General features: G+C 36.3%; 1 protein-coding gene across 2 annotated transcripts; it reads left to right on the top strand.

Moving 5' to 3' along the window:
* Positions 1 to 4: 4 nt before the first annotated feature.
* Positions 5 to 26,340, top strand: stra6 (signaling receptor and transporter of retinol STRA6). Of its 2 annotated transcripts, none has more exons than XM_007228246.4 (18): positions 5 to 192; positions 6,580 to 6,994; positions 8,772 to 8,838; positions 9,578 to 9,660; positions 10,573 to 10,706; positions 11,981 to 12,147; positions 12,702 to 12,827; positions 14,636 to 14,706; positions 16,178 to 16,245; positions 16,333 to 16,394; positions 16,501 to 16,663; positions 18,794 to 18,869; positions 19,312 to 19,445; positions 20,274 to 20,391; positions 20,655 to 20,756; positions 21,217 to 21,380; positions 22,440 to 22,577; positions 25,448 to 26,340. In XM_007228246.4, exons 2-18 carry the CDS (start codon positions 6,915 to 6,917, stop codon positions 25,699 to 25,701), a joined length of 2,007 nt encoding a protein of 668 aa, XP_007228308.1. In that variant the 5' UTR covers positions 5 to 192; positions 6,580 to 6,914; the 3' UTR covers positions 25,702 to 26,340. The 2 variants fall into 2 exon arrangements, with proteins under 2 accessions (XP_007228308.1, XP_049330591.1); XM_049474634.1 differs by lacking the exon at positions 5 to 192 and adding an exon at positions 1,195 to 1,405.

Raw genomic sequence — 26,340 nt, 5'->3', positions numbered from 1 at the left:
GACAGGGTCAAAGTCTGGCAAGACCGCATGGAGCGTTCACCTCTTTTTAAAATGTACAATAGTTGTAAGCTAGTATGCTTTGTATAAAGAAATGCTTGACAAGCTTGTGATGGTCAGAATATTTGGACTGTAGTATTTTGCATATTAAAAGAGGTTCAAGAAGATAACACTTCAGGATCAACTGGAAGCAAGGTAAAAAAGATGTTATATTTTCTCATCTTTTAATGAACTTATCATTTTAATCTAAGTTGTTTACATGCCTGTTAAAAAAACAAGCTCATGACCAGTGCATGCTGGTTAACCAATTTAGATTTAGCTGGTCTACATGCATAAGTAACTTTAAAATCCAGTGTGAAATGGACTTGGGTTGTAGTGAAACGTGATAACGAGTATGACCTTTTGTCTAATAGTGCACCTCCATTGGCCCCCAGCATTCTGAAATACAGAGCTTTCAGCCAATGCTCCCAACAGACTTTCAATGCTATGATAGGGGCATAGCCTTGCCCATGCAATTCCGTGGAAATACATGAATATTATAGAGATATTTTCACTAAAAACTGGAATTCATGCATTTCCACTGAATTAATTTTGCAAATCTGTTCTCCTATTCTACCTATTTATTTGTGCTCATTAATCAACATTACATTACTAATTTCAAGATGGCGGCACTCAGAGAACTACCTGAAGGTACTGTGTATATAAACAGTGTTTTTTTAATAAGCTACCTGTGCATATTAAAAGTTCTCAGTGCCTTGTTTTAAATATCAGAACCCTCATAATTCTACAAATGAGGTGTGGAGCTACTCTGAGCTTGTTAGTGGTGTAAAAATAGTGATTTCTTTGCATGGGCAGCGATATGCCCCTATTACTTACATTGTAAATCTGTTGGGAGCAAAAAGCTGAAAGTGCTGTATTTTGGAATGCTGAGGGTGAATGAAGGTAGGATTTTTAACAAACGTTAGTACTTATTATAATTTTTCGCTAAACCCTAAGATAAATTCACACCGGATTTCTCCTTTAACCTGACCCATATAGCTAAACTAGATAACCAGTCTGACCAAGCTTCAACATGCTTTTCAACCAGCATGACCAGCAGCGAGACCACAAAAACCAAATGCAATATGCTGGTTGAAAGCTGGGTAACCAGTTAAGTTAGCTATCTTAATAAAGTGTATCTGGATGACGCGTTTTTAAGCACCTTGACCACCAAAGACCAGCTTAAACCACCTGAAACCTAAGCTAGATTTTAAGTAGGGAGATTTGTGGTGCACCAGGAAAATCTTTCAGCCATACATTGCTAGGCTACCTAAACAATAGTCTACATACCGTCAATAAAAGCCTTTAAACGCTGAAAAACACTGCCAAACTCACTCACTCACACGCCTCCTCCTCCACCATGCTGAAGGTGAGTCGCGTTCAGGTGAAACTCCAGATTTCAGTGTATCTAAAGTATCTAAAACGCCAAATAATGCCCCAAATGGTGCTCAAACGGCGTATTATATTCCAAAAATATTTTAAAATGTAGTTCGGATGGACAGGTCGTATTAGCATGTTGCTAACTGGATGTATTTAACTACATCACGCCTCTGAACGAGGCTTTTCTTTGGGAGTTCTGGGGTAATTAAAACCCCTACCAACTAGCTATCTACTGCCCCCAGCATACCCGAGCTATAGGCCGTGTATTTTTATTTTTTTTAGGTTTACAAAAAAGACAGAATTTCTAAATTGCCTAAAATGTCAAGGTGTTGCAAGATTTTGATAATATTTTTTGTTGACATTTACATTTTTGTAGTCTACTCTATTTCACCCTCCTGCCCCTGCCAATGTCTACTTTGTTTTAATAGAATACGTTTTTTTCATCATCACTTTTACTTTCTTAATACTATCTTAATTATTTATCATTTTATTTTTTACCATTTTGAGTAAAAATGGTCCCTAATTGGAAACAAACTGAAATATAACCTTATAACTTTAATGTGAATTAGATATATTTTGACATTTTTATGAAATCACAGTGAAATAACTCCTTATGAATAGTTCCTTGTGCCCTCCAATTAATTCCAATTATCGTTATATTAAAAAATGTACTCGTTATTATGTTTCACTACCGTCCTACTGCCCCCAGCATATCTAACTAGTATAATACAGTACACTCAGTCAGTCAGACAATGTAAGGCCGGTATATCGATCGATCGATCGATCGATCGATAGATAGATAGATACTTTATTTATCCCGAAGGAATATTTTAGGAAAAAAAAAAATTAGGAATATCTATATCTATTTAGGAATATCTATCTATTTATATCTTATACATATTATATTTTTTGTGACATAAAATATAGGTTTGTAAAAAAGACTTTCTGAGTTTCTGATTCTGATTTGCCTAAAATATGAAGGATTTGCAAGATTTAAATTTTTTTGTAATCTACACTGGTCCACCTCCTGGCCTATGCCAGTTGTACAACAATATGGTCAGCCTAATGTTTTTTGTGCAAGTTTGCACAAATCTTTGCAAGATTGTTTGTTTTTTATTTACATTACCATTTTCCTTTCTTAATACTCACCCAATAAATTATTATTTTATTTTTACCATTTTGAGTTGCCTGCATTGTCCCTTGTTGGAAACCAATTGAAACAGCCATATATCTTTAATGTGGACAAGGTATATTTTGTCTTTTTAATGAAACACAGTGAAATAACTTGTGAACTTGTGCACTCTAAATAAATCCAATTATTGTTTTACAAAACAAAAAAATGTACCCCAGCATATTTTACCTGACTAGTATAATACAATTCACTCAGTCACTCACTCAGTCACTCAGTCAGTCGATATATGGGCTGTGTATTAATATTTTCGTGACATAAAAGGTATGTTTGCAAAAAGCCAGAATTTCTAAATTGCCTAAAATGTCAAGATTTAGCTTTTTTTGTTGACATTTAAATTGTTGCATTCTACACTGTTCCACCCTCCTGTCCATGTTTTAATGCAACAAGATTGGTTGTTTTCTATTTCCATCACCATTTGTAAGAACATGTTATCATTTTATTTAATACCAATTTGAGTGACCTGCACTGTGCCTTATTACAAACTAGGGCTGGGGAGATTAATCTAATTAATTAGATTAATTGAATTACTCTTCTATTGTGATTTTTAACATGGGATAATCAAGTACATCATTACATATAGAAGGTGCCGGAGGGAATTTCAGTAGATACAGCTTCTCTCAAAAACCTGTAAATAATGTTTTTTTTTTTGGAAGTGATTTTCATATTTTACACTTTTCCTTAACTGAAATACAAGAAGATTATGTTATATCTGCACCGTGTTTAATATAAAAGCTGCATGTATGGTTCAAGGGGGCTGCAAGAACACAAAAATTGAGCATTGCTCATATTGTGAAGAATATCAAGATTGTTTTTTACATTCCCCCCCAAAAAAAAAAAAATTTAAACAGCTTTATTACTTTAATGTGAACCAGGCATGTTTTCTTATTTTTGGTACAATAACAAGGAATATTTCCTTGTGAACTACAAATCATTCTATCTGTTGTTTTCCAAAAAAAATGGCATATTTAATCATAAGTGTTTCTAAAATAAATGTACTTTTGGACAGTCTAATCTTCAGGATTTCTTAGCTAAACCCATTCAAGTGCTGTTATACTGGTCTGTAGTGCTGAACGTATAAGGCTATATAAACTGCCTGCTGTAGTCCCTTTTATGAAATGTCAACATTATGGATAGCCAGTAATGTTTTTATAAAAAAACAATATTATTTTAAATTCAAATTTATTTAGAAACTTAATTAATTAATTCTCTCTCTTTTAATAACAAAACAAGAAAGCCATTATGATCTTAAGGCTTCTGAGATTAAGGAATCTAGCTGTCGCCTTCCCTGTGTTCATGATGGATGTCTGTTTTTTTTACCCAACATTAAAAGTCCCAATCTGTCATTGGCATAGCCAGGTTAGCACCATGGAGACTTCTTTTCCTTTAACTGGCTGATGTAAGTGCTCCCCAGAGTCTGTGAGTGATGATTGCGGATATGAAATCATTAGGGAGAACGTCTGTCTTGCTCTGTCTGATGTGTGCTACTGTCTCTTTAATTAGATTCAGTCATGTCAAGGGTACTGGGCACAGACAGGATCCCATTTTCTTGTTAACTGTGCCAGAGAGGATAGTGCGAGTCTTACACTCGTCTCTAAGTGCGCTAAAGTCCTGTATCCTGCTGGTTATGGTTTTAGTCATGGTCTATAGTCATTATTGATTTAATTGGTGTACATGGAAGTGATAAGAACAGGTTTAATGGTGGTGCACAGCTTTTTACTTGCTGTCATAGCAAAAAAAATAGGTACTTGTATCTCTATTCCATTTCTATGTTGTAAACCAGAATCTGGACTAAAAATCATTAAAAACATTTATATATTTAAAACATTTCTCTATATAAATTAAATTAAATTTTGTTTAATGTTTTTTTTTTCCCTATTAAGTTACTATATTAGAGACACGTTGGTTATGACTGGCAAGTGACAAACTGCAGTTGCATTTCTTGCTAAGTCACTTTCTTTCTCAAACCCAAATGTTGCAATTTCTGTTGAAATTTGTAAAAGCAATTTCTGGTACTCGCATTTCTTGCACCCAGTTTCACTCTTCCTTACAACAATTAATCACTGCACTGTGTAGAAAGCAGAGTTGTGCAAAATGACAATATTTTATCGTATAAATTTGTTATTGTAAAATTCAGATTTTATAAATGTGTTTTTATAGTTTGACAATTTTCCTGTAATTTGATATTTTGCCTTGCTTGAAGTATTGCAATCGAGTAATGTGATATATTAAATCATAACCCCAATGCCCTGCCTTATTAAACATTCTGTAATCGCAGATTTCTGTAAATATCGTGATACAATATTTTTACCATACTGTTGAGCCCTAGTAGGAAGACAAGAATACTCAGCAAAGTATTTTGTTCATGATTTATTGCCCAAACTCAGTGAAGCCACCAAAACCAGGAATCAGCCCTTTCTCCACCTGGTGCAAACAAACTCTCTGGCACAAATCCACCACCATCTTGGTGATGTAAGTCTTCAAAGCATTCTTTGTTCTGCGGCGTCTATTTGTCCGGCCTCTTTTTTCACTCACAGGGAGATGAATCTGAATCTGGAGGTTGTTGTCCCCCTCTCATGAGTGGTTTGGAAACCTTTTCCTACCTTTTTGTAACCGTCTTTGACTGTAATCCCTGCATAATTAGAGTGGCAAACCAACCCTAACCCGGCGACTCAGGTTACAAAACTTCAGTGCCAACACACACACACACACACACACACACACACACACATACACATTAACAAAGAAAGAGAGAGAGAGAGAGAGAGAAGCCGGCAAAACAGCTTTGTTGTGTTTTTGGCCTGTCTGAAACAAAACTGCTGTTTTTTTGACAAATGAACAATACATTATTCAGCCTTCTTCATATTATTCAGCTCATTAAATCTGTGTAATTGTGCTAAAGAACATCTTTACCCCATCCTGTCTTTGTTTTCACTCATGTATTCCTAGATTTCTGTGTTGATGGAAGTCTAGACACCCCAAGTTCAGCCTTTCAGTTTTACCCTCTTATCATGCAAAGCCTTAAAGTGAAATATATGTTAACCCACATATTGGATGTTACTGGTACACATCACTCATATAGAGCACTTCCAAGTATAACAATATTAAATTGTGAATGTGAAGTGCGTGTGTTATATAGCATCTTGCTTCTTTCACACTGACATGCCAGAAGTCATAGGATAGCAACATATAAAGTGATTACACACTGGGCAGCATTCTCATAGTAAGGTGACATGAATTATAGGAGATTAAATGAGGCCTGATAGTGAGTGCAAGCGAGACGGACATTCCATTTCTGGCATCAGAATGCCAGACATGTAAGTGTGTGTGTGTGGGCATTGAACCAGAATTTAAATACCTGCTATACCTGGTGTACTGGCATATTTGCATACTGTCAACCCATCAATGGCCATAAATGGCTAAAAAAAAAAAAACATGATTGTAGGGGGTTGTAAAGTATCACACTTGTTTCAAGCACATGTGCTTTAAGTATAGTTTTAGTAGCTTTTTTTCTTTTTATTTTCTTATTTTTTTATGTTGATTCACTGCTGATCTGATCAAGCGTCATTGCAGAGTGTGTGTATGTGTGTGTGGGAGTAACTACACTGGCTTCCATTCCTTACTCATCATTGGGAATCTCCATAGTAAGATAACTCCACAGTGGAGAGAGCAATCCACTCATCTGAATTTCCCTGTTATCACCACGGAAAGTGTAAATGGCTGACAGACTGAATTTCCCTCACTTATTCCCATCCTACACACCTACAACTAAGGGCTTTATAAGTTTCAGTGCTCCTGGTACCCTTCATACTGGACAGCCAGCCAACAGCCCGCCCCTGGAAGGCCACCTAATCCCAGTAAGCCACAGGTGGCCAGAGAGATTGGCTGCTCCTGTCTGGAACTTTGCTCTCTCTACTTTCACACCCCTTCTCTTTCCCACTCCTGCTCACTTTCTGTCTCTCTCATTCTCGCAGGCTTCCACTGGTGTGGTAATCCTCGTCTGAAAAAGGCCCAGGAGTTTCGGGGTGGCACGCCGCGGCCAGAAGCTGCCACATTACTCCTCATAAGACTCTGCTACAGCACCTGGACACAGAGACAGAAAAGAGGACAGCACACTCAGTGCTGCCAGCAGTGCTGCCACTGAAAGTTTGGGACGTGTTTTTAGGGTTTTCCCCCACATACAGTGCAACTGAGAAGAGCATTGTGTGTGTGTGTCCTACTGGAGGGAAGAGAGCATCAAACCTCTGTGTCTGGCTCATTGGATCCCTTTGATATACTGATACATCTGTTTGATCCTTGAGCCAGCACAATGAGTGCAGAAACTGGAAAGGACTACTACGACTACTCGGACTGGTATGAAAATGCACTACCTACCAAGCCTCCAATTGAGTAAGTGGTTTTTCTGTCTGTGTTAACTAAATATAGAACTTCTAAAAACTTCTAACTCTTCATATTAATAAGAATACTGTATAAACTACCTGTCATGACACAAACAATTAATGTGTGCACTGTAGTGGCATCCCCTAGGGAAGTCTGCATCTTTAGTCACTTTTCTAGGGGAATATAACTGTACAATTGTCAGACAACTCCATATTTTCTAACTTGATTCCAGTTTTGGAGGCTAACATGTAAAAACTAGAGCTAGACAAGTTTTTATTTTTATTTTTCGGTTGGTACTATATTCTGGTAAATAGTATGATGTACGTCATTTCACACTGAGGTATTCAGGCCACACATGTCTGTTGCTCAGCTTGAATAAAGTGAACTGATGGCAGCGTTCTGGGGTAAAGGTGGGGGTGAATAATATACAGTAAAATGCTGAATATCTGTTTAAAATTCTTATAATCAATTTTTAAACATTCTCTATCATGATATGTACTGATATTAAGTTATTGTCCAGCCCTAGTAAGAAATCATATAAGGTACACAGCCAGACTTTATAGATCATGTTTTAGCTTAGTGGGAATGTTTGTATAGTTATAAATAAAAAGATAAGATAAAAGTCTGTTTCTTTCTTTTTGCAAATAGAAGTTATACTATGGGTATTCCCATCAGTCTTAAATCATAGAGGACTACGTGGAATGTGTAACATTTCTGCTTCTAGTCTTTTCTCCGTCCTCTCTTCATTCCATCCTCAGAATGATACAGAACCAAGATTTTTTTAAAGCATTATTCCTACTAAAAACAATGTGCACCATTTCTCATCATTTTTTCAACTTATCACTCTAGTCCTTATTGGGTTTCTCAATAAAGGAATATACATTTGAAAAAAGAGGGTTCTCTAAAGCTTCTTTAGAAAAAAAAAATGTTTATACATAAAACCATGATCAATGGACACTTAATGATATGTTATTGTGTATAGAACTTTAAAGAGCCTTTCATCTAGGGATAAAACAGAATAATTGACAATTAAAATTAACCAGCCAAAATTGGCAAAAAAGTTGTTAGTTTAAACAATAATTATATTGTTCTGTTTGTATGCCTGGTCGGATTTAATGGTTTAAGTAATGTTTTGTAGTTTTGTAGTTTTTTTTTTTTATAAAATAAGAGAAAAATACATTTGTGCTCTTTAATTTAAGCAATGGTAAAAAAAATCTATGAAAAAACATGTTCAGAATTCAACCTAATATTTTTTTTGGTTAGTTTAAGTTTCTAACAAATATTTACATTTCAGTGAATCCCTACTTTCAGTATAATTTTATAAAGCACCAACAAAGTGCAGCTATTGTTAAAAATGACCCATTGTTGGTGCAATAAAAACACTTTTTGCCAGGATAGTACTCTACACTGAAGAAAAAGAATGGTGCATCCAGTTGTTCTTTGAGTAATGATGGTTGTAGAAGAACCACATTTGTATATAAAAAAAGTTAAATTGCTAAAGAAGCTTCCAGTTTGGTGTGTTTTTTAATTCCTTTCCGGTCAATTGAGTTCACTTCGGAAACAGGAGTGGCCGTTGTACCTCGGTCACATTGTCTATCAATCGGTTTAAATGCATAATCTGTGCTTGGAGCAGTTGAAAGGTGAAAGTATGGGTCTGCTGATGGAGAAGGGTGGGTGTGAGGGGGGTGTTAGACAGGTGCACTCTTGGACTGAGCTGTGTTGGGTGAGCAAGCGACCTGGATTGCACCAGCTTATAATAAATTCTCTGTGTTTGTGAAATTTCCAGAGTTATCCCACCATGTGACCCCACAGCTGATGATGGCCTCTACCACATATGCATTGCAGCCATATCTGTGAGTTTTCTTTCTAAGAGACATTTCCTGTTCCCTCCAATACAAGCACACACACACACATGCACACACACACTTATACACAGTATGAGTCATTCAGCTTGCCTGAAGCACACTGGTTTAGTTTACTCCTTGCTGATGAATGTCTTGTATAAAAATGTAAAATTGTAAATTGTTTTAGTTAATTTTATTTATTTAGCTAGAAATAGCACATTTCATTTTAGCTTATTTAGCAAATATGTAGCACTCATTTAGTTTATATCAAAGTAAACAAAGCTTAAATCTCTAAAAATACTGGCCGAACTTTGGAATGGGAAATCATCAGGCTTTTCATTGAGTTAGCATTCAGACTCCTTTTCCTGTTTTTCATTTACGTTTCTAAAAATCAGCTGAATGGTAATTGACTGTGATGGACCATGTGGCAGGAAGCCCCCAGCCCACTCTTAAGTCCCCGGTGGTGCCACAGGTCATAGCAGGTCACTGATCCCAGTGCTGTGCTCACTGAACATGAACATGATGAACGAAGGCTAATCACACCTCACAGTGTGAGCTTATTTTGAGGAATAGGGTTGCCCCCTTGTTTGATGGGGGTCTAGAGCTTCATTTGAACTGGAAAGTTATTTCATTGCATCACTGGGTTCAAAAGGTGGGCTAAGGGTCGGTGGTTGTCTATTTGGCAAGGGTTCATGGGGAAAGGGAAATGGAAACTGACTGAGATTGTCTCATGTGTCTGTATGTGAAGTTGGTGGTTATGCTGATCCTGGCGGTTCTGGCAAGACGACAGAAAGTTGGTGATAGTCTGAAAGGAGTTCCTGGTTTATTAAGGTGAGCTACCGGTCTCTTAAGGCACATCTCAGCCACTGTTCCAACATCTACTGCATACTCTTCAACAAACTGTACAGCTACTGTATTTGTGTATTTGTATTATAATAAATTGTAATACTTCATTTAGGGCTGAGTAATATGGTAAAAATATTGTAACACAATATTACATTTCTTTTCTATTAAAATTTTTCATTTTAGATTTTTTTATTCAATATTTTCCCCAATTTCGAAGGACAAACAACCCATTGACTTATTAGGACTCCCATCCTATCACTAGTAATGCCCTTAATACTAGAATGGTGAAGACTATCACATGCCTCATCTAGCTTATGCCTCTTTTCTAACTGCCGCTGATGCAACATCACTGTGTTGCCAGCGCTCAGAGGAAAGTTCCAGATCTCCAGCTCTGGTACGTCAGCTAACAGATGCCTGTGCTGACCAACATCACAGTCATGTGGTAGTGATGTGGCAAAAGGGGAAGGAAAGGAGCATCATTTACCCTTCACTGAGAGAGCATTGCCAATTGTGCTCTCTCTGACTCTGGCTGCTGAGGTCCAGTACCGTCGGATCTTGGTGTTAGTTAGTGACAATTTAGAGCCCTGAAGTATTTAATTAACTTTATTTTAGCGCAGTGTTTTACATGCAGAGTTTTTTAAAACATGTTATCTTCTGTACAGTGATTTTTTTATTCAGAATGTGCTACACTTTCTCCAGTTAAACCTGACTAATGACGCACTCTGTCAGGAAATAAGCTTATTGTTACTCATTGTTCTTTAAGGACTTGTTTAATGATATCCATATATACTCAAAAAAAGTATAATGTGTATTATTACAATGACAACAATTATCATGATAACATAAAATATTGTCATATTGCACTCCATTAACTACATTTATCTTTTATCTCTAAAGCCCAGTAAATTTCCTGGACCATACGCAGCACAAAGGCCTGTCAGTGGCAGTGTTTGGGGTGCTTTTCTGCAAAATCATTGGACTGGTCCTAGCCTCCAACCCACTACCCTTTACCAAGGACACACAATACAAAGGTATGAGGTTAAGTCTGGACTGGAGTCAAACTGGACATGGGGCAGACTTTAGACAAACTAGCAAACCTCACTCTTCTCTTTACTGTGGTCCTATCACAGCAAAGACTGGGTGACAAATGGGGTAAATTTGCCTTTTTCTGTTATGTATGAGACCACCAAAGTAGCTGGGAAACACATCCAGTAAGAAGGATATGAATGGATATGAACCAGGGTCATAGTGAGTCACACCTGATTTGCAGCTATCAAATGAACACTAGCCTGTCTGTCCACAAAATGGCACCTACCCAAAATCAAGCTCCAATCTCAACCACTTTATTCACACAAGGTGATGAAACATAGCTCCACAAAAGGACTCATATTCTTAGACATTACCAAATAATACCACAGTTTTACTGATATAAAATAATACCACAGTTTCACTGTTATGAAAAAATATTCAGAGACCACCTAATATGACGAGTTTCTGTAATTTTACTAAATTAAAAAAACCTTTGGAATATAATCAAGAGGAAGATGGATGATCACAAGCCATCAAAACAAGCTGAACTGCTTGATTTTTTGCACCAGTAGCATAAAGTTATTCAAAATCAGTGTGTAAGACTGGTGGAAAGAAACCAATGCACGATTCATAAAAACTGTTATGAAAAAACAGGGTTATGTTATGAATTTGATCTCTTTGCATTATTAAAGGTCTGAAAGCTCTGCTTTATTATTTCAGTAATTTTTCATTTTCCGCAAATAAATGCTCCAAATGACAATATTTTTATTTGGAATTTGGGAGAAATGTTGTCGGTAGTTTATAGAACAAAACAACAATGTTTATTTTACTCAAACATATACCTATAAATGGCAAAATCTAATTATATATCTAATTGTAACTAATTCAGAAACTGAAGGGATCTCTTGTTTTTCTTTTTCAGAGCTGTAAAATATTTAAAAATGTTACTTTACATGAGAAGTAAAAAATGTTCAAAACTTTGAATTAAAGTCAAAGTGAAATAAGAGGGTTTTTTGTTATAATTAGAGCATTTCTATTGGTTTATGTATTCAAAATGGTTTATACTGTATATAAAGTTTCCACAGGGATCAAATGATGGAGGAAACAAAACACAGACAAAACTAAAGATACATAGTTTATATTGGACAGCAGCAATTTTCGCTTAGTGTGCTTAATGTCATTTAAACTTTCAGTTTTACTGTTGCTATCTATGGTATAGTAATGGACTGGTATATGGTTTGTTCATTAACACACTCTCTGTTTCTCATTTCCTCAGAATACTGGCTGATCCTGGCTCTGTTCTACTACCCTGCTTTGTACTATCCTTTGCTAGCCTGTGGCACACTCCACAATAAGGTGGGCTATGTGCTGGGCAGCCTGCTGTCATGGACACATTTTGGAGTCCTCGTCTGGCAGAAAGTGGACTGTCCCAAAACACCACAGGTAGTACATATACTTTATAAGCTTTATTAGCCATACTTTATAAGCATTTGATATGACAGTTATTTTTTCTCAGATTTGCCTAGCTACAGTATATGTATAGGGATCATTTATTCAGTTATTTTTTTCCACTTTTTATTCAGTGTGTGTGAGTTTCTGCTCTGCTTCTTGCAGCTTAACTCACAGTACCTCATCCTTACTCTCTGTTGTCTTCACGTCTTTTAATGAATGGTCACGACTCAAGGCGATTGGTTCTGCTCTGGTGTCTGCCACAGCAGAGCTTTTGTCAGAGTTAATCACTTTAGTTTCAGTTTGAATTTAAATAAAACTTTATCTTCATCTAAAAAACCATGAATCTGCTTTTTCCCTGAGTTCTGAATACAGATAAAACTGTAGATGAAGGGGATATCATTAGATAAATAGGCTTTATGTCATGGAGAGCTTTTTGTTTGTCTTTGAGGAGCTGGATTGTGCTTTAAATCAGGATGTAGAGGAATTTAAAAAAGAATAGGATAAGATTTGTTAATGATCTTTTTCCTGTTTCTCCTTCTCTGCAGATATATAAGTACTATGCCCTGTTCAGCAGCCTGCCCCAGATTGCCTGCTTGGCCTTTCTCAGTTTCCAGTATCCTCTACTCCTGTTCAAGGGCTTAAAGGGTACAGAGAAAACTAACGCGTCAGAGGTGAGTCTGGACCTGCAGTGTTGTGTGCATTGGATGAGATTGTCTGTCTAGTAAATTGACCATAATTCTGTGCATGGATATGTCACCACTTTCATAAGGACAATAACAAGCCCATAAAAAGCCCTCTGTTTTAAAAACTCTGCCTTTTTTCATCACTATTGGAAAATTGTAATTAGTCTGAACATTTTATAGTGAATAGTCAGATACTCTATGCAAGTTCATAACTCAATGCTAACAATATTATTATCATAATTAAGCTTAGTTGCAAAGGACCCAAGATAGAGACCTGTTGGACTATTTGAACAGTAGTATCTGCATTAGAATTTGTATCAAAATAATCTACCTTGGTTTTTGGGACAATGATTAAACCTAGTCATGGACTACACAGCTATTTAAATGGACATTTTTCATTGAAAGAAAATGTTTGTCTACAAATAGGCTTAAACCCTGCCCAAACTGATCAAATATGAGTTTCTCACTAGGTGTGGGCGATGTGGCCCTAAAATACTATCACAATATTTTGTGGTATTTTTAGGATAGCGATACTCTTGGTGAAAAAAAATATTTTAAAAATACACTACTACAACAAAATGAAAATTTAATTGTATTATTGCATACGATATGATATCCCCTAACTAAGACAAGAATCACATTTGTAACAGAAGTCAATGATGCAGAATGTCATGATACTAATAATGCACTCCACATATCTTCATATATATTCAGGATTAAAGTCAAATAAATGATACTGAACAGATATAATCTGTCTCTAGTAGATATATTATGAGAAATGAGAACAGTGTGAATTTTCCTTTTGCTAAAAAAAAAAAAAAGTACCCTGATGTGATTAATAGGGGTGAGTGATATGGCACAATGTTTCAGGGTAAAATATTGTTTACAAATGCTGGTGATATTATTATAGTAAATAGTAAATCAACACAGAAATAGACTTCTCAACAGAGTTAAATGGAGTCCCATAGTTAACATACAGTAAATATATTAATAAACCCTTAACTAGCTTTAACTAAATAGCTTTTTATCCTTAACATGTGTGCATGTTTCACTATTCTGGAAAACTATTCTGTTCCCTAAAGTTCTACTTGAAAAATCAAGAGCTAGGATTTTCTTGTGGCAGTGATTTGCTGTTTGGTATTATATATATATATATATATATATATATATATATATATATATATATATATATCACATTTGACATATCTCCTTTTTTTAGATTTACTTGCAGTTTAACCATGTAAAAGAAGGCAAATATAGTATTAGAGAGACTCTTATTGGCATAGCATGGTGTTCTTTTCAAGGTGGAGAGAAGCGGTTATATCCACTATGCAATACCAGTTGCTACAAGACATGTGAGAGACGTGTTTTTGTGCAGTGATTATGTGTGTGCAGAAATCAGATTTAGGCTCCAGTATTAGTCTAAAGTTTACAGCGTCCGTACTTTTTTTCCCATTGGTTTTGTGTACATGAGAAAGTTCTTATTTCACAGGTTTAGGGTGAACACAGTACGAAGTGTGAATCTGTGTGTAAACTCCAGAATGGCATTCCACAAGCTTAATCATAATAAGCAGCTTTCTGAGATTGGGTTCTGGTCTGTGGCAAGACAGATTACACACAAGTTGTGTTATTTTCCCACAGAAAATGCACAATGCTTGTCTTATGTGGCTATAATCTGTAAGAAAAATAAGTTGGGATAAATTTGAGAGCACAAGGATCTTTTTTGGATTAGAGATCTTGATTAGAAGAGGTTCTTGAATAATGTATTGTTTGTTTGTTTGTTTGATCTCTCATAGGACCTTAAGAGCAGCTACTACAGAGACTACGTAAAGAAGATCCTTAAAAAGAAGAAGCCATCACAAGCCAGGTCAGATTTTGAGGGTTATGCTGAAGTTAATCTAAAAGAATAGGATCTTAGCAAAGTGAGAATAATGACTTGGACATCAAGAGATGTTCTGTTCATTTGAACTTTTAATGTTCAGAAGATTTCTATACTGCAAATAGTATGTAAATCCATAATTTAACTCCAGGAAACTACGTTGGTAAGTTAAGGATTAGTAGGTGACATTTCCAGTGATAAGACCTGTAGTACCTGGAAACCACTTTATTAGGAGTGGGTTCTTCCTAAACCTTATAGCTGATGAACAACAGCTAATGAGAACTCTATCTTATTCATACAGAAAATACAATGATAATTATAAAACTGTCTTTTTGAGTCAATTCAAAATCCAAAATGTGGGAATCCCTGATCTACCTGTGTGAAAACCATATGAATGGCTTCCCTGCAGCAATGCTAATTTCCTTTATGCAAAGCTACAGTAAGAGATAATAGGAATAGTCAGATAGGAATAGGAATAGTCAGAGGAGTGATGTTAAACCTGCTGAGTACATGTTCCCTGTGGAAATAGAATTACTTTATTTGCATTACAATGGATTTGTCTTGATAAGTCTTTACAATAATAAAATGTAACATAGTGTCACTGTCAAACGAAAGCCATCTTCATTTTAATAGTTTTTTTTTTGCTTTTATATAATGTGAATTTGGCAGTTACTGCTCACATTGTATCAAAATCCCATAATGAATGAATCATTAGAAATGAACAAATAGACATTGATTTTTAGTATATCTTTGACAGCTAATACGAACAACCTAGAATACAAAAGGACACAGACTGTTAACAAATATTCAAAAGATACAAGATATTTAAAAATATTTTTAAAATATTCTATAATACAAATTACTAAATAGAAACTATTCCACAGTTAGTTACGACTTTGCTATGTAATTAGCTGAGAAGCGTTCTAGCTCTCCGTGTTTTACTCCGCCACATCCAGGTAACCTAGCCACGATACAGCGCTTACAAACCAAACAGAGCAGAAATGGAACTATTTTAACTCACAGAGTGTTTATAACCAATTAGATCATATTTTTCATCCTCTTTAACTCAAAATCTTTCAATAAACAGCAATAATGGAACTGTGGTATAACCACAATAATGCACAAAAGAGAGTGCTATAACATGTAGTATAGGCGCTGCTATGCTGCATTCGTAGGCATGAGACCGCAGGCCGATTGTGATTGGCTGTACTGCTCTGTACTCTGTATATATAATATTTTTATATATAAATGTAAAAAGGCCAAAATACTATATGAAAGGAGCCAAGTACTGTAAAGGCAGGTATCATCCATATTGAAAATATATTTGAATATATTATATATTATTCAAACTGCATTATTCTTTGGTATTAAATTGGGTTCAAACGTATGTAAATATATGAAATGTATCTGTGATTAAATTGTGATGAAATTAACCACATTTTTGGTTTTGTACAAACAGTTCTAGGCCAAAGCTGTCTGAGCGAATCTCTGATGCTTTCAAGTCTTATATTTACACACCTGAAGAAGGTAAGTATAAATTTGTATTGTTGTGCACATGATGCTGTATATTTGTGTATGACATGATTTTGTGACTGTGATTTTCTGCTGTATCAGTTTTTAGGTTTCCTCTGAAATTAGCCATCTCTCTGGTTGTGGCGTTTATTGCACTTTATCAGGTGGGTTGGTGTTTTTGCAATATTTCTATTTTAATTGCTATTTTAATGAGTGACTATAGTATCTCTGCACTGCATGTTTAAATGGCGTTTGTCTGTGCTCTCTCAGATGGCACTCTTGCTGGTCACTGGAATAGTGCCCACTCTCCAGATTGTCCGGAGAGGAGTGGATGAAGACATTGCGTTTCTCCTGGCTGGATTCAACATTCATCTGTCGGATGACCGCAAAGAGGTGGTCAAAATAGTGGTGCACTACATGTGGTGTGTTGAGGGTGAGTCCAGTATCCTTCAGGTTAGCATCTTAAAGCCCTATCCAATTAATGCTTTGGCTGGAGGGCAGTTTTCCATCTTGTTTATTAGTAAATCCTGGGCTGACTGCCTGCAGTGCTGTTTCAGCAGTTCTGACTGGTGCTTTAGGCTTGACTCTTAAAGAGACCTACAGTATAGGATGAAATATAATGGCACATTATGTTAAGACATTATCACAGCATTATAAAGTTATTTAATGTTTTGTGTGTTCAAGAAATGCATCCGCGGCACAGAAGAGACATGACACAATATGGAGGTCAAAGTCATTTAAAATAGAGCTGCAAGCAAAAATACTGTACAAGGGGTCCAAGCTAAAAAAAGACTATAGTCTGTTATTATCTAACAATAAAAAAACATCATACAGAATCAGATTTGCAGTGACAGTAAATGCTGGATATTAATCAGTGATTTTTAATGAAAGAATGTTCATCATTGCTGTTCTGCATTTTGAATGCTTCTAACTGCACAATGTAACTTTGATGAAGCTTTGTAACCCTATGTAAGTCATATTTGTTTCATATTCTGATTTTCCCACTTTCAGTCACGGTAATGTGCAGTATCTCACAAAAGTGAGTATCCTTTCATGGTACAACTCTGAAGATATGACATTTACAATGTAAAGTAGTCAGTGTACAGCAGCGTACAGCTTGTATAACAGTGTAAACAGTGTAAATTCAACACACAGCCATTAATATCTAAACCACTGGCAACAAAAGTGAGTACGCCCCTAAGATAAACTGTGCCCAATTAGCTGTTTTTCCTCCCCAGTGTCATGTGACTCGTTAGTGTTACAAGGTCTTAGGTGTGAATAGGAAGTAGGTGTATTAAATTAGATGTTTTTGGTACAATTCTCTCATGCTGGCCACTGTAAATTCAACATGGCATGTTGTGGCAAGAAAACTATTTGAGATTTGAGAATTGAAATACAGCATAATGGCAAAAGTCATATAGCAGTTTTCCAGGCCTCCCCGGGACCGACCAAAGAAGTTGTTGCCAGCTGTTTAGGCATTAATGGCTGTGTGTTGAGTTATTTTGAGGGACACCAAATTTACACTGTTGTACAAGCTGTACACTGACTACTTTACATTGTATTAAAGCATCATATCTTTATTGTTGTCCCATGAAAAGATATATTAAAATATTTGCAAAAATGGGGCATAGGGAGTGAATTTACTTTTGTGAAATACTGGGATTTCCCCCCAAAAAGTTCTGAAAGGCATGAAGATAGCAAGTCATTTAGGGGTAACTTAGCATAAATTTCACTTCCTGACTGTATGGGGAAACCAGAAGCAAATAAAAACTATTTTCTCATAATAATGTTCAGAAAATTTGGGTGGACAGACATGGGACTCAAACAGACAACTTCTAAGCCCTCAGACAGGTTGTCTACCATTGAGCCACAACATGTTTTATACCTACAAGATTTGATTTTTTATTTTTTTATTATTATTATTTGTAAGTGGAAACAGGGGACCAAGCACAATCGTGCAAGTTATTACACTATGCAGTTACTACACTGTTAAAGAGCTGCCTGTAATTGATTTATTATGCATGCAGGTGTTCAGTTCTTTAGCAGTACTGCATCCTCTTTGTAGACAGGAAAACGCTATTTTACATTTAAATATAATAAAACACCTAATATTCCGAAACGCTACTTTGTGAATACCACAGTGTAACTGAAGTTATTCAGTAGCCAGTCTCATTGAGTTAGACCAAGACAGACCAAGACTCTTAGGTTTCATTGCTCCACACAAATGACTGCCTGCAGTCTAATCAAATTAAGGTTCCTGGGAACTGCAGGAAATATTGCTCAGAGCCTGTAATGGATCCTATACTGAGTGTATAGATCCACTGTCACTCAGCCTTACACACACGTGTAAATCTATACCACCCACACAAAAACGTGCACACACACAGATATATATGCTGATGGGAAATAGTGATGGAGTCAGCAGAGCAGACTACTGGACTGTAGCAGAGCTTGTTTGCTAATCAGCGGATGGTGAAAAGTGCTGAGAGAGTGAGGCAGTGATGTGTGTGTGGGTGTGTGTGCAGCTCATGTGATTGTCTGTGTATTTTTGCCTTTCTTTCAGTGTGCTACGCCTCGGCTGTCACCCTGTCCTGCTTGGTCAATCTGACCATGTTTATGAGGTCCATGGTCCTGCACAGGTACGGCTGGAAATAGAGCTGAAATTGCAGGCAGAGTGAAGCCACTGTTTAACCCTTCATATGACTTCTTTTTCAAATAATATATATTTTTTTTCTTAGCTTGTCATTCACTGTCTTTTTCTCACACTCGCACACATACGCATAGACCACATCAAAAAGGACACTAATGGCTGCGCTCATTGTATTCTAATGATAGCAGTTCCTGCAAATGGGAGCAGGTTTTATCTGACCATAATGAAAATTGGGTAATTACACTCAGTAATACCAGGCTGAACATAATGGCTTTTCAAATTCAGTTTTTTTTTTTAATATAATAGTAATTCGATTCAATTGCCAGCAATTCCGTTGCAGTTTTCTCTTTAGGGATGCCTCTATTATATATTTTGTCTCGTACATTATGTCTCTTTTTACCTCACAAAATGGCATATATGTGCATGCTCAGGTCCAATCTTCGGGGGCTGTACAGAGGAGACATCTACAATGTGTATAACTGCCAGAGGAATATAAGGCCTTCACGTCCTGCACTGGTCTGCTGGATGGGCTTCACCAGTTACCAAGCTGCATTTATTTGTCTAGGTAAAAAAAATGAACAAAAAATATGTTTTTGCCTAAGTAGACATTCTTAGCTGCTCCGTCATTGGGCTTTTTATTTTGAATGTTTAATATTTAAATATAAAACGTTTTAGTGTATAGTTTAAAGTGTATAGTGAACTATAACATGAAATTATGATGGTAGAATATTAAAACTGTATAGCTGATTCTCCACTTATTTATTTTACCATTTTTTAATTCAAACTGATGCCCATTCTAACTGAGTGAAGGGGGAGGGGCTTGTGCTATGCACACACACTCACACTCAAATAACTAGACTTTTTATAAATCAATAGGAAATTGGCATTGTGTAAGATTTGTGTAATTTGTTTTTCTGGCCCCCCCTACAGTCAAAAAGTGTAATTAACGCTTTAAGTTACCCAAAAAATACATGCTTTACACATGCATTTCTGGGCAAGATAGGACATACAGATCCATCACTATAATTAAAAGAAGTATGACTACTGAGGCAGTAGTTAATATTACAAAATTTGCAGTTAGTGCATTTAGCAGTGTGCTAAGCCTAGGATATATATTTTTCCTATAAAACCCCTACATAATGTTGCTTTAAAGACATTTAATATGCTTCTACATTAATGCACATGTACATAAACTGTAGGGTGCAAACATCATCATAACAATAAGTAAATATTCGATTACTGTTAAATCAAAACATATTGTAATATTTACAGCATACAGCACCACATTGTATCAAATGACTACTTAAAGGGTTATTATATTACATGCATTAGAATATTTTTACTACTCCTGAGTCTGAACCCTGTCTTATTTTTTGTATCTGTACTTTTAAAGGCATGATTATTCAGACTCTAGTGTTCTTCATCTGCCTGCTATTCGGTGTATTCCTTGTCATCATTCCCATCTTTTACGGAAAGAACATGTTGCTGTTCCATGTCATCGGCAGGATGTGGTGAGTTAACTCTGATATCGCTTTCAATTAGGAAAATGATGATAAATTATAATCAAGTCAGGTTTACATACAGTTCTGCTGTCAGGAATCTCCTCTATCCTCTCAGTGTCTCCACAGCATCACAGCATAATCCTCAAGAGTGCTACACAAAATCTTTATGACAACAGTGTTTCCTCTAGTCCTGTCCATAAACTCCAGCACTTATAGAAGTGCCCATCAAAACAAATCCCTTGTAAGTCCTCCTCCTCTGTCTCTGTCCTCAGGCCCTTCTGGTTGATGTTGTTCTTGGTTGGGCTTATCCAGCACCTTACATCCAGGTTCTTGTTCATCAAGAAGGAAGCTGGAACAAGAGACCTTACCAACAGGTAGGATTCTCAGTCTGTCATGTCTCTATGCAAACAGAATTCAACAATACAAAACATCAGATGTACTAATATGGACAAATTACAAACAATTCCCTTCATTGCATCTTTTATTTAATAAATAGAGCAGATTTTTTTCTTTGATTAAGTACCATACAGTTTGGTTTATGTGCTCAAAAAATATCACACAAAATGGTTTGTCCAAAACATCAGTGTTAACAAGGCAAGATCCAGCTTTTAGAAAAAGCAAGAGTTCTCACATCACTCTCTGTGTACTACATATTTGTTGTCCCCAGAAAACCATCAACTTAAAAAAATATGGAATTTTCTTCTTTGAATATAATTGGCAAATGAGAAATGAGAATTTCTTACAGTGACCAAGGTGCCTAAAATGTTTTATTCCTACTCATTTTAATGTTTTTAAGTTATTTAACAGTTTTTCTCCTCTTGCTGGTCTCTGCAGGGGTAGTCTGTTCCTTCTGACCTACCTGCTCTTCCCAGTCAATATCCTGGTGGGTGCGCTTTTGGGCATTTGGAGATTGGTGATCACAGCTCTTTTCAACATTGTCCATTTGGGCCGTTTGGACATCAGCCTCCTCAACCGCAATGTAGAGGCTTTCGACCCAGGTGCGTCTTCAACTCATTAGCCTGCATATCGTCGCTGTGCAATGAAAAACACTTATCCCCAAAACAGCAACTTTACAGGACAGAGAAAAAACCTTGTAAACTTTCAATCGAAGTCAATGTTAAAAGAGTTTATTTCAGGTAATTTTGAAGAGTTTCGATTGGTCTGTCCATCAAGAAATTTTGGCACAGTGTAAAGGACAGTTTGTCTGTTTAAATTATGTAGTAAACTAAAAATCGACAAAAATGGACATAAGTGTTTTTCATACGACAGCGATGATATGTAAAGTTATTATGCACTATTTTGTCCCAGTAGTGTTTCATTATTTACCCATATTTCATATCTCAAAAAATACTTAAATAGGGACAAGACTCCTGTACTGTTGTGCTTTTTTTTCCCAGACTCATTAAGGTTCAGTAGGTCTTTTGGAGTAAAAAAATCAGCAAACTGTTTTTTGCTGGGTTCTGGCCCTAGGTTGCCCATCACTGAAAAATATTTTTTAAGGTTCTTGAAACACATATTAAAAGTGTAAAAGAAAAACACATTTTCACATTTACAATCATATAAATGAAGTGCTTACCTGACCATGAAAGAGTAATGCTAAGGCATCTCAACATGAACCGGGTGCTTTGCTAGGGCTGCACATTGTCTGTGTACATAATACTGTGAATAAAGCATTGTTATTTACAGAATTCCTGTATTTAACATTAAAGTTGTAATTTGCTTGTATTTTACAGATATTTTTTACAGTCTAATATATATTCATTCAGATAGATTTATAGAATGTATGCATATGTATGTATATGGCTGTGTATAAGCAATTCCTTCATGTTCATTGCTTCCAAAAGCTGTGCAAAATCCCAGCCCGTCCCATAATATATACAGTAGCTAACAGTGATTGCTGTGTAATGTCTACGGCTGACTTGATATGAATGCTCTGCACAGCTGGGGAGCAGACATAATGCAAGTAGGACAGGATTGCTATTATACACAATAGCAAGTTCCAGTCTTGAGATTGCTTTTTCCCCAGTTCAGTTCTCACCCTGGGTGTTGCTCTGCAGGCTACCACTGCTATGCTCATTACCTGAAGATTGAGGTCAGCCAGTCTCACCCGGTGATGAAGGCCTTCTGTGGGCTGCTGCTTCAGGCTCCAGGTCAGGACAAGGGCTCTGGACAGGCCGTGCGGGATGCTGAAGAAGGTGAGTGGTTTGGTACTAATAAAAAATGTACCTAATGTAGTGGTCTTTAATATGATCTTATTATCGTATAGCAAAGAGTAGGGCTGTTTTATATTTATTTCTTTGATTACGTTTTTGATTGCATGGCAAATCTGTTAAATACTTGGGAAATGTTGCATTGTGAAATATACATTTTTTTATACTGAAACTGAAAGCGAACAAAATTAAACATTTGGCCAAAGGCTAAATGGTAAATACCGAACACAATTTTTCCAGCTTTTCTTTCATTTTATCACTCTTTTCAACATTGCATAAATAAAATAGCCTAAATGTATATTTTGTTGTGCTTCTTAAATAAGAGATTCCTTTACCAAACTAAAATGTAAAAGTGTTAAATGAACAAGTACAGCTCTGGGAAAAAAAATAAGAGACCAGAGTTTCTTTGATTTTACCAAATTGAAAACCTCTGGAATATAATCAAGAGGAAGATGGATGATCACAAGCCATCAAACCAAGCTGAACTGCTTGGATTTTTTGCACCAGGAGTGGCATGAAGTTATCCAAAAACAGTGTGTAAGACTGGTGGAGAAGAACATGCCAAGATGCATAAAAACTGTAATTAAAAACCAGAGTTTATATTATTATAAAATATTGATCTTTGAACTCTTAAATCATTATGAATATGAACTTGTTTTTATTGCATTATTTGAGGTCTAAAAGTTTTGCTTTTTTATTTTAGTCATTTCTCATTTTCTGCAAATTAATTATAGAATAAAATAAAAATGTTAATTTTTCTCAAATATATACGTTTAAATAGCAAAATCAGGGAAACTGATTCAGATATTTTTTTGTCCAGAGCAGTATAAGTTATTTTGTCTTGTTACTTATTGATATTTTTTCCCAGTTGCTAATTATTTGGTAAATCCCTAGTTTTTAGGACATAATATATACAAATGTTGTTCGGTACAAAACCTTTAAATAGATCAGTTTATTTGCCAATAGAAAATCTGTGATTAAATTATGGTTACACTTAGTATTCTGGTTTAATTTAATATTTCTATTCAAATGCTAGACTTTGCTATCTGTATTTCTCTTCCAGTAGTTTGAGACCACATCAGTGCTGATCTTAATGAGGATGTATTTGCATTTTTAGATTGTATAATTCCCTTGATTTATCTGTATTACCTATTATATCCATGATACAGGATACTGTCAAAGCCTTACAATACAATGATTGCATCTGGTATCGACACATTATAATCAGATCACACCTCAGCTTTCTGGATCTATACAGTATATACTGTGCAATAGGGCTGCTGTTGCTTTATTATTAGACGGTGTTGAATTGATCAGTGGTGGATAAATATTAGCCAGGTGCAGCAGTGTTGATTTCTCCAGGGCCATTGAAGCTGTATTTGCAGGCAGCCGGCCAGCCTTGTTTTAGGCGTAATTGACTCATCACGCTGTCTAGCACGCAGCAAGCGAGAAGCATATCTATCCTGATTAAATTTGTCAGTATAAATTGGCCCATAATGTGCGAGGAGTCCCTTTGGCCTCTACTGTTGGCCTCAATCAGGTCTGTCATAGACCGAGCAGCTCTGTTCATAGCACAATACAGACTTCTGATACACAGCCGCAGCCATGTTCGAGCAGAGATCTATCAGGGTGAATTTTATACAGAAGCTTACACAGGCCCTATCAATCAAAGGGAAATAAATGATAAAGACCTTGCACTTTTCTCCTGTGTGGAAGTTAAAGGCACAGAAATAGAAAGAGAGAGAGAGAGAGGCTGATGACAGATGTTGGCTTCTAAAGGAGTGAACAACTAACTGTCAGTGAAAGCAGATGGCATGCATGCCACCGCAACCACACGGCAGCTCTAATGCGGTTGGATTAAACTGTCTTTGAATTCTCATCCCTACACAGATTGCTTGTGCCTCTTTCCGAGTTTTCCAAATTGGGAATATTTGTTGGGCTTGTTTGCATTTAGATACAGTAATAACTCCCGTGAAACAGAGGTCTATTGTGTGGGAGAGATTAGCATTAGGCCAGCGGATTACACAGATGGACCGCTCTAATTGACTGTTTCATATTTATGCAGCCCAGAGGGCCTGTGTTTTCAGCGTGGTAATGGCAAGCTCAATGTGGCCCGAGTGTGCTCAAAAGATTGCATTAGGGCTGCCGGTAAAGGCAGCGGCTCTCTGATGACCCTCGTTTACTGGATTGCGGCAGACAGCTTCACACTTTAAACATGTTAAATATGTTAACAGTACTTTCTGTTCATTGCATATGGAGCACTGCGCAAAAGCCCTAGGCAGCCTAGAAAAATAGTTTGTTTGAACTGATTTGTCTCTGCAGTAAATGTGTGTTTTGGTCTGTAAAATGAACATTTATCCAATATACAAATTATACTGCAAAACATAGCAATTTAATTTTTGATATGTTGGTTTGAATAACTTGTTTAATTCCTGACCACTATATGGATTTGTTCAGTTTCAGTTTTGCTACTTAAATAAATGAGAGATTAGATCCATTCCGTATTTTTAGGATCATGACTTTAATACTGTGATTCCTTTAGAAGAACGCTGGAAATAGTTAGGCTGACACAATCGTAAACAATAAATCCCAGTATATGGTTTACTTAAAAAATTGTAGTAGAAACTAAAAAACGTCAACATTTTAAAATGTTCTATTCTCCTGGAATTTTAACACAATATTAATAACATATTGCATTTTTTAACATCTTTATTCTGATGTTAATACTCACTACCCAGGTTAACCCTAGTTTACTTTAGATTATCTAATCTGTGTTTGTTCAATGAGTGCATTTGATCTACAAATTGAGCCACAGGTAGACTAAATTTCAATCTCCTGTCTCGGAACATTTGCAGGAATCCAGCTTGTCTCACAGGACAAGAAACAAAACAAACCAGTTTCTAATGGTAAACGGGCACGTGGACACTGGCATCTCCTCTATACTCTGGTCAACAATCCGTCCTTGGTGGGATCCAGGAAGCACTTCCAGAGGCAGAGCTCAGAGAGCTTCATCAACGGAACCCTGAACAGAAGCTCTAAAGAAGGCAGCAAAATGGAGGGTGGCGCCACAGAGGCCAGCAAAGAGGCAGAAGGAGCTGCCACTAACTAAGGACAGATTCTGTTAACACAGAGAAACAGACCCCATTCACCCCCAACCACCAGGCTCTCTCTATACTTTATATTGGTTATCAGCCAGATAATGATGATAGTATTACTTATCTCTGTGTAGAAGTGAACTGCATCTGTTCTGGAAAAGTGCCCTTACAGCTTATAGTGCCTCAGGAAGAACTGCAGAATGTCTTTTTGTTTGTCTGGACGGATGGATGCATGATGTCCTTCCTTTGTGTGTTTTTGCTTGATTATTTTTTCATGTACTTTTTTTCTTTTTTGCCCAGTTAATACATCTATCATGAAATTTAGCACTGCACTGAACTGCCCACTCCTAAAAATAAAATGTGCTTAATTTTTTGAGTGACGCTATAGAAGAACCACTTTTAGTTCCATTAAAAAAAACATGTTTGTAATGGAGTTTAAGGTCTAGTAAACCATCACTGTCTGTTGTTTTTGTTATGTATGAGTTTGACTGAAATGTGTGAGTGTGAAGTACCTTTTAAAAATCTTCTAAAATAAGTTCACTTGATGTTTCACTTAATTATTTGCCAATTTTCTACACCTGTAACAAACATGGTTCTTCTTCTTTAACAAAAAGTGGTTCTTCTTTGGCATCATCATTGCCAAAAAACAACAA

This window comes from Astyanax mexicanus, chromosome 2, assembly GCF_023375975.1.
Source record: "Astyanax mexicanus isolate ESR-SI-001 chromosome 2, AstMex3_surface, whole genome shotgun sequence".
In the NCBI taxonomy this organism is placed as follows: domain Eukaryota; kingdom Metazoa; phylum Chordata; class Actinopteri; order Characiformes; family Acestrorhamphidae; genus Astyanax; species Astyanax mexicanus.
Note: the sequence above shows the minus strand (reverse complement) of the source record. Positions and strands in the feature narration are given on the sequence as shown.

What these genes read in the sequence shown, in the direction of transcription:
- stra6 (XM_007228246.4), top strand. Translation starts at nt 6,915, where the DNA reads ATGAGTGCAGAAACTGGAAAGGACTACTACGACTACTCGGACTGGTAT. An exon ending in CGTTTATTGCACTTTATCAG is followed by an intron (nt 16,395 to 16,500) that starts GTGGGTTGGTGT and finishes GTGCTCTCTCAG; the next exon opens with ATGGCACTCTTGCTGGTCAC. An exon ending in TGTAGAGGCTTTCGACCCAG is followed by an intron (nt 21,381 to 22,439) that starts GTGCGTCTTCAA and finishes GTTGCTCTGCAG; the next exon opens with GCTACCACTGCTATGCTCAT.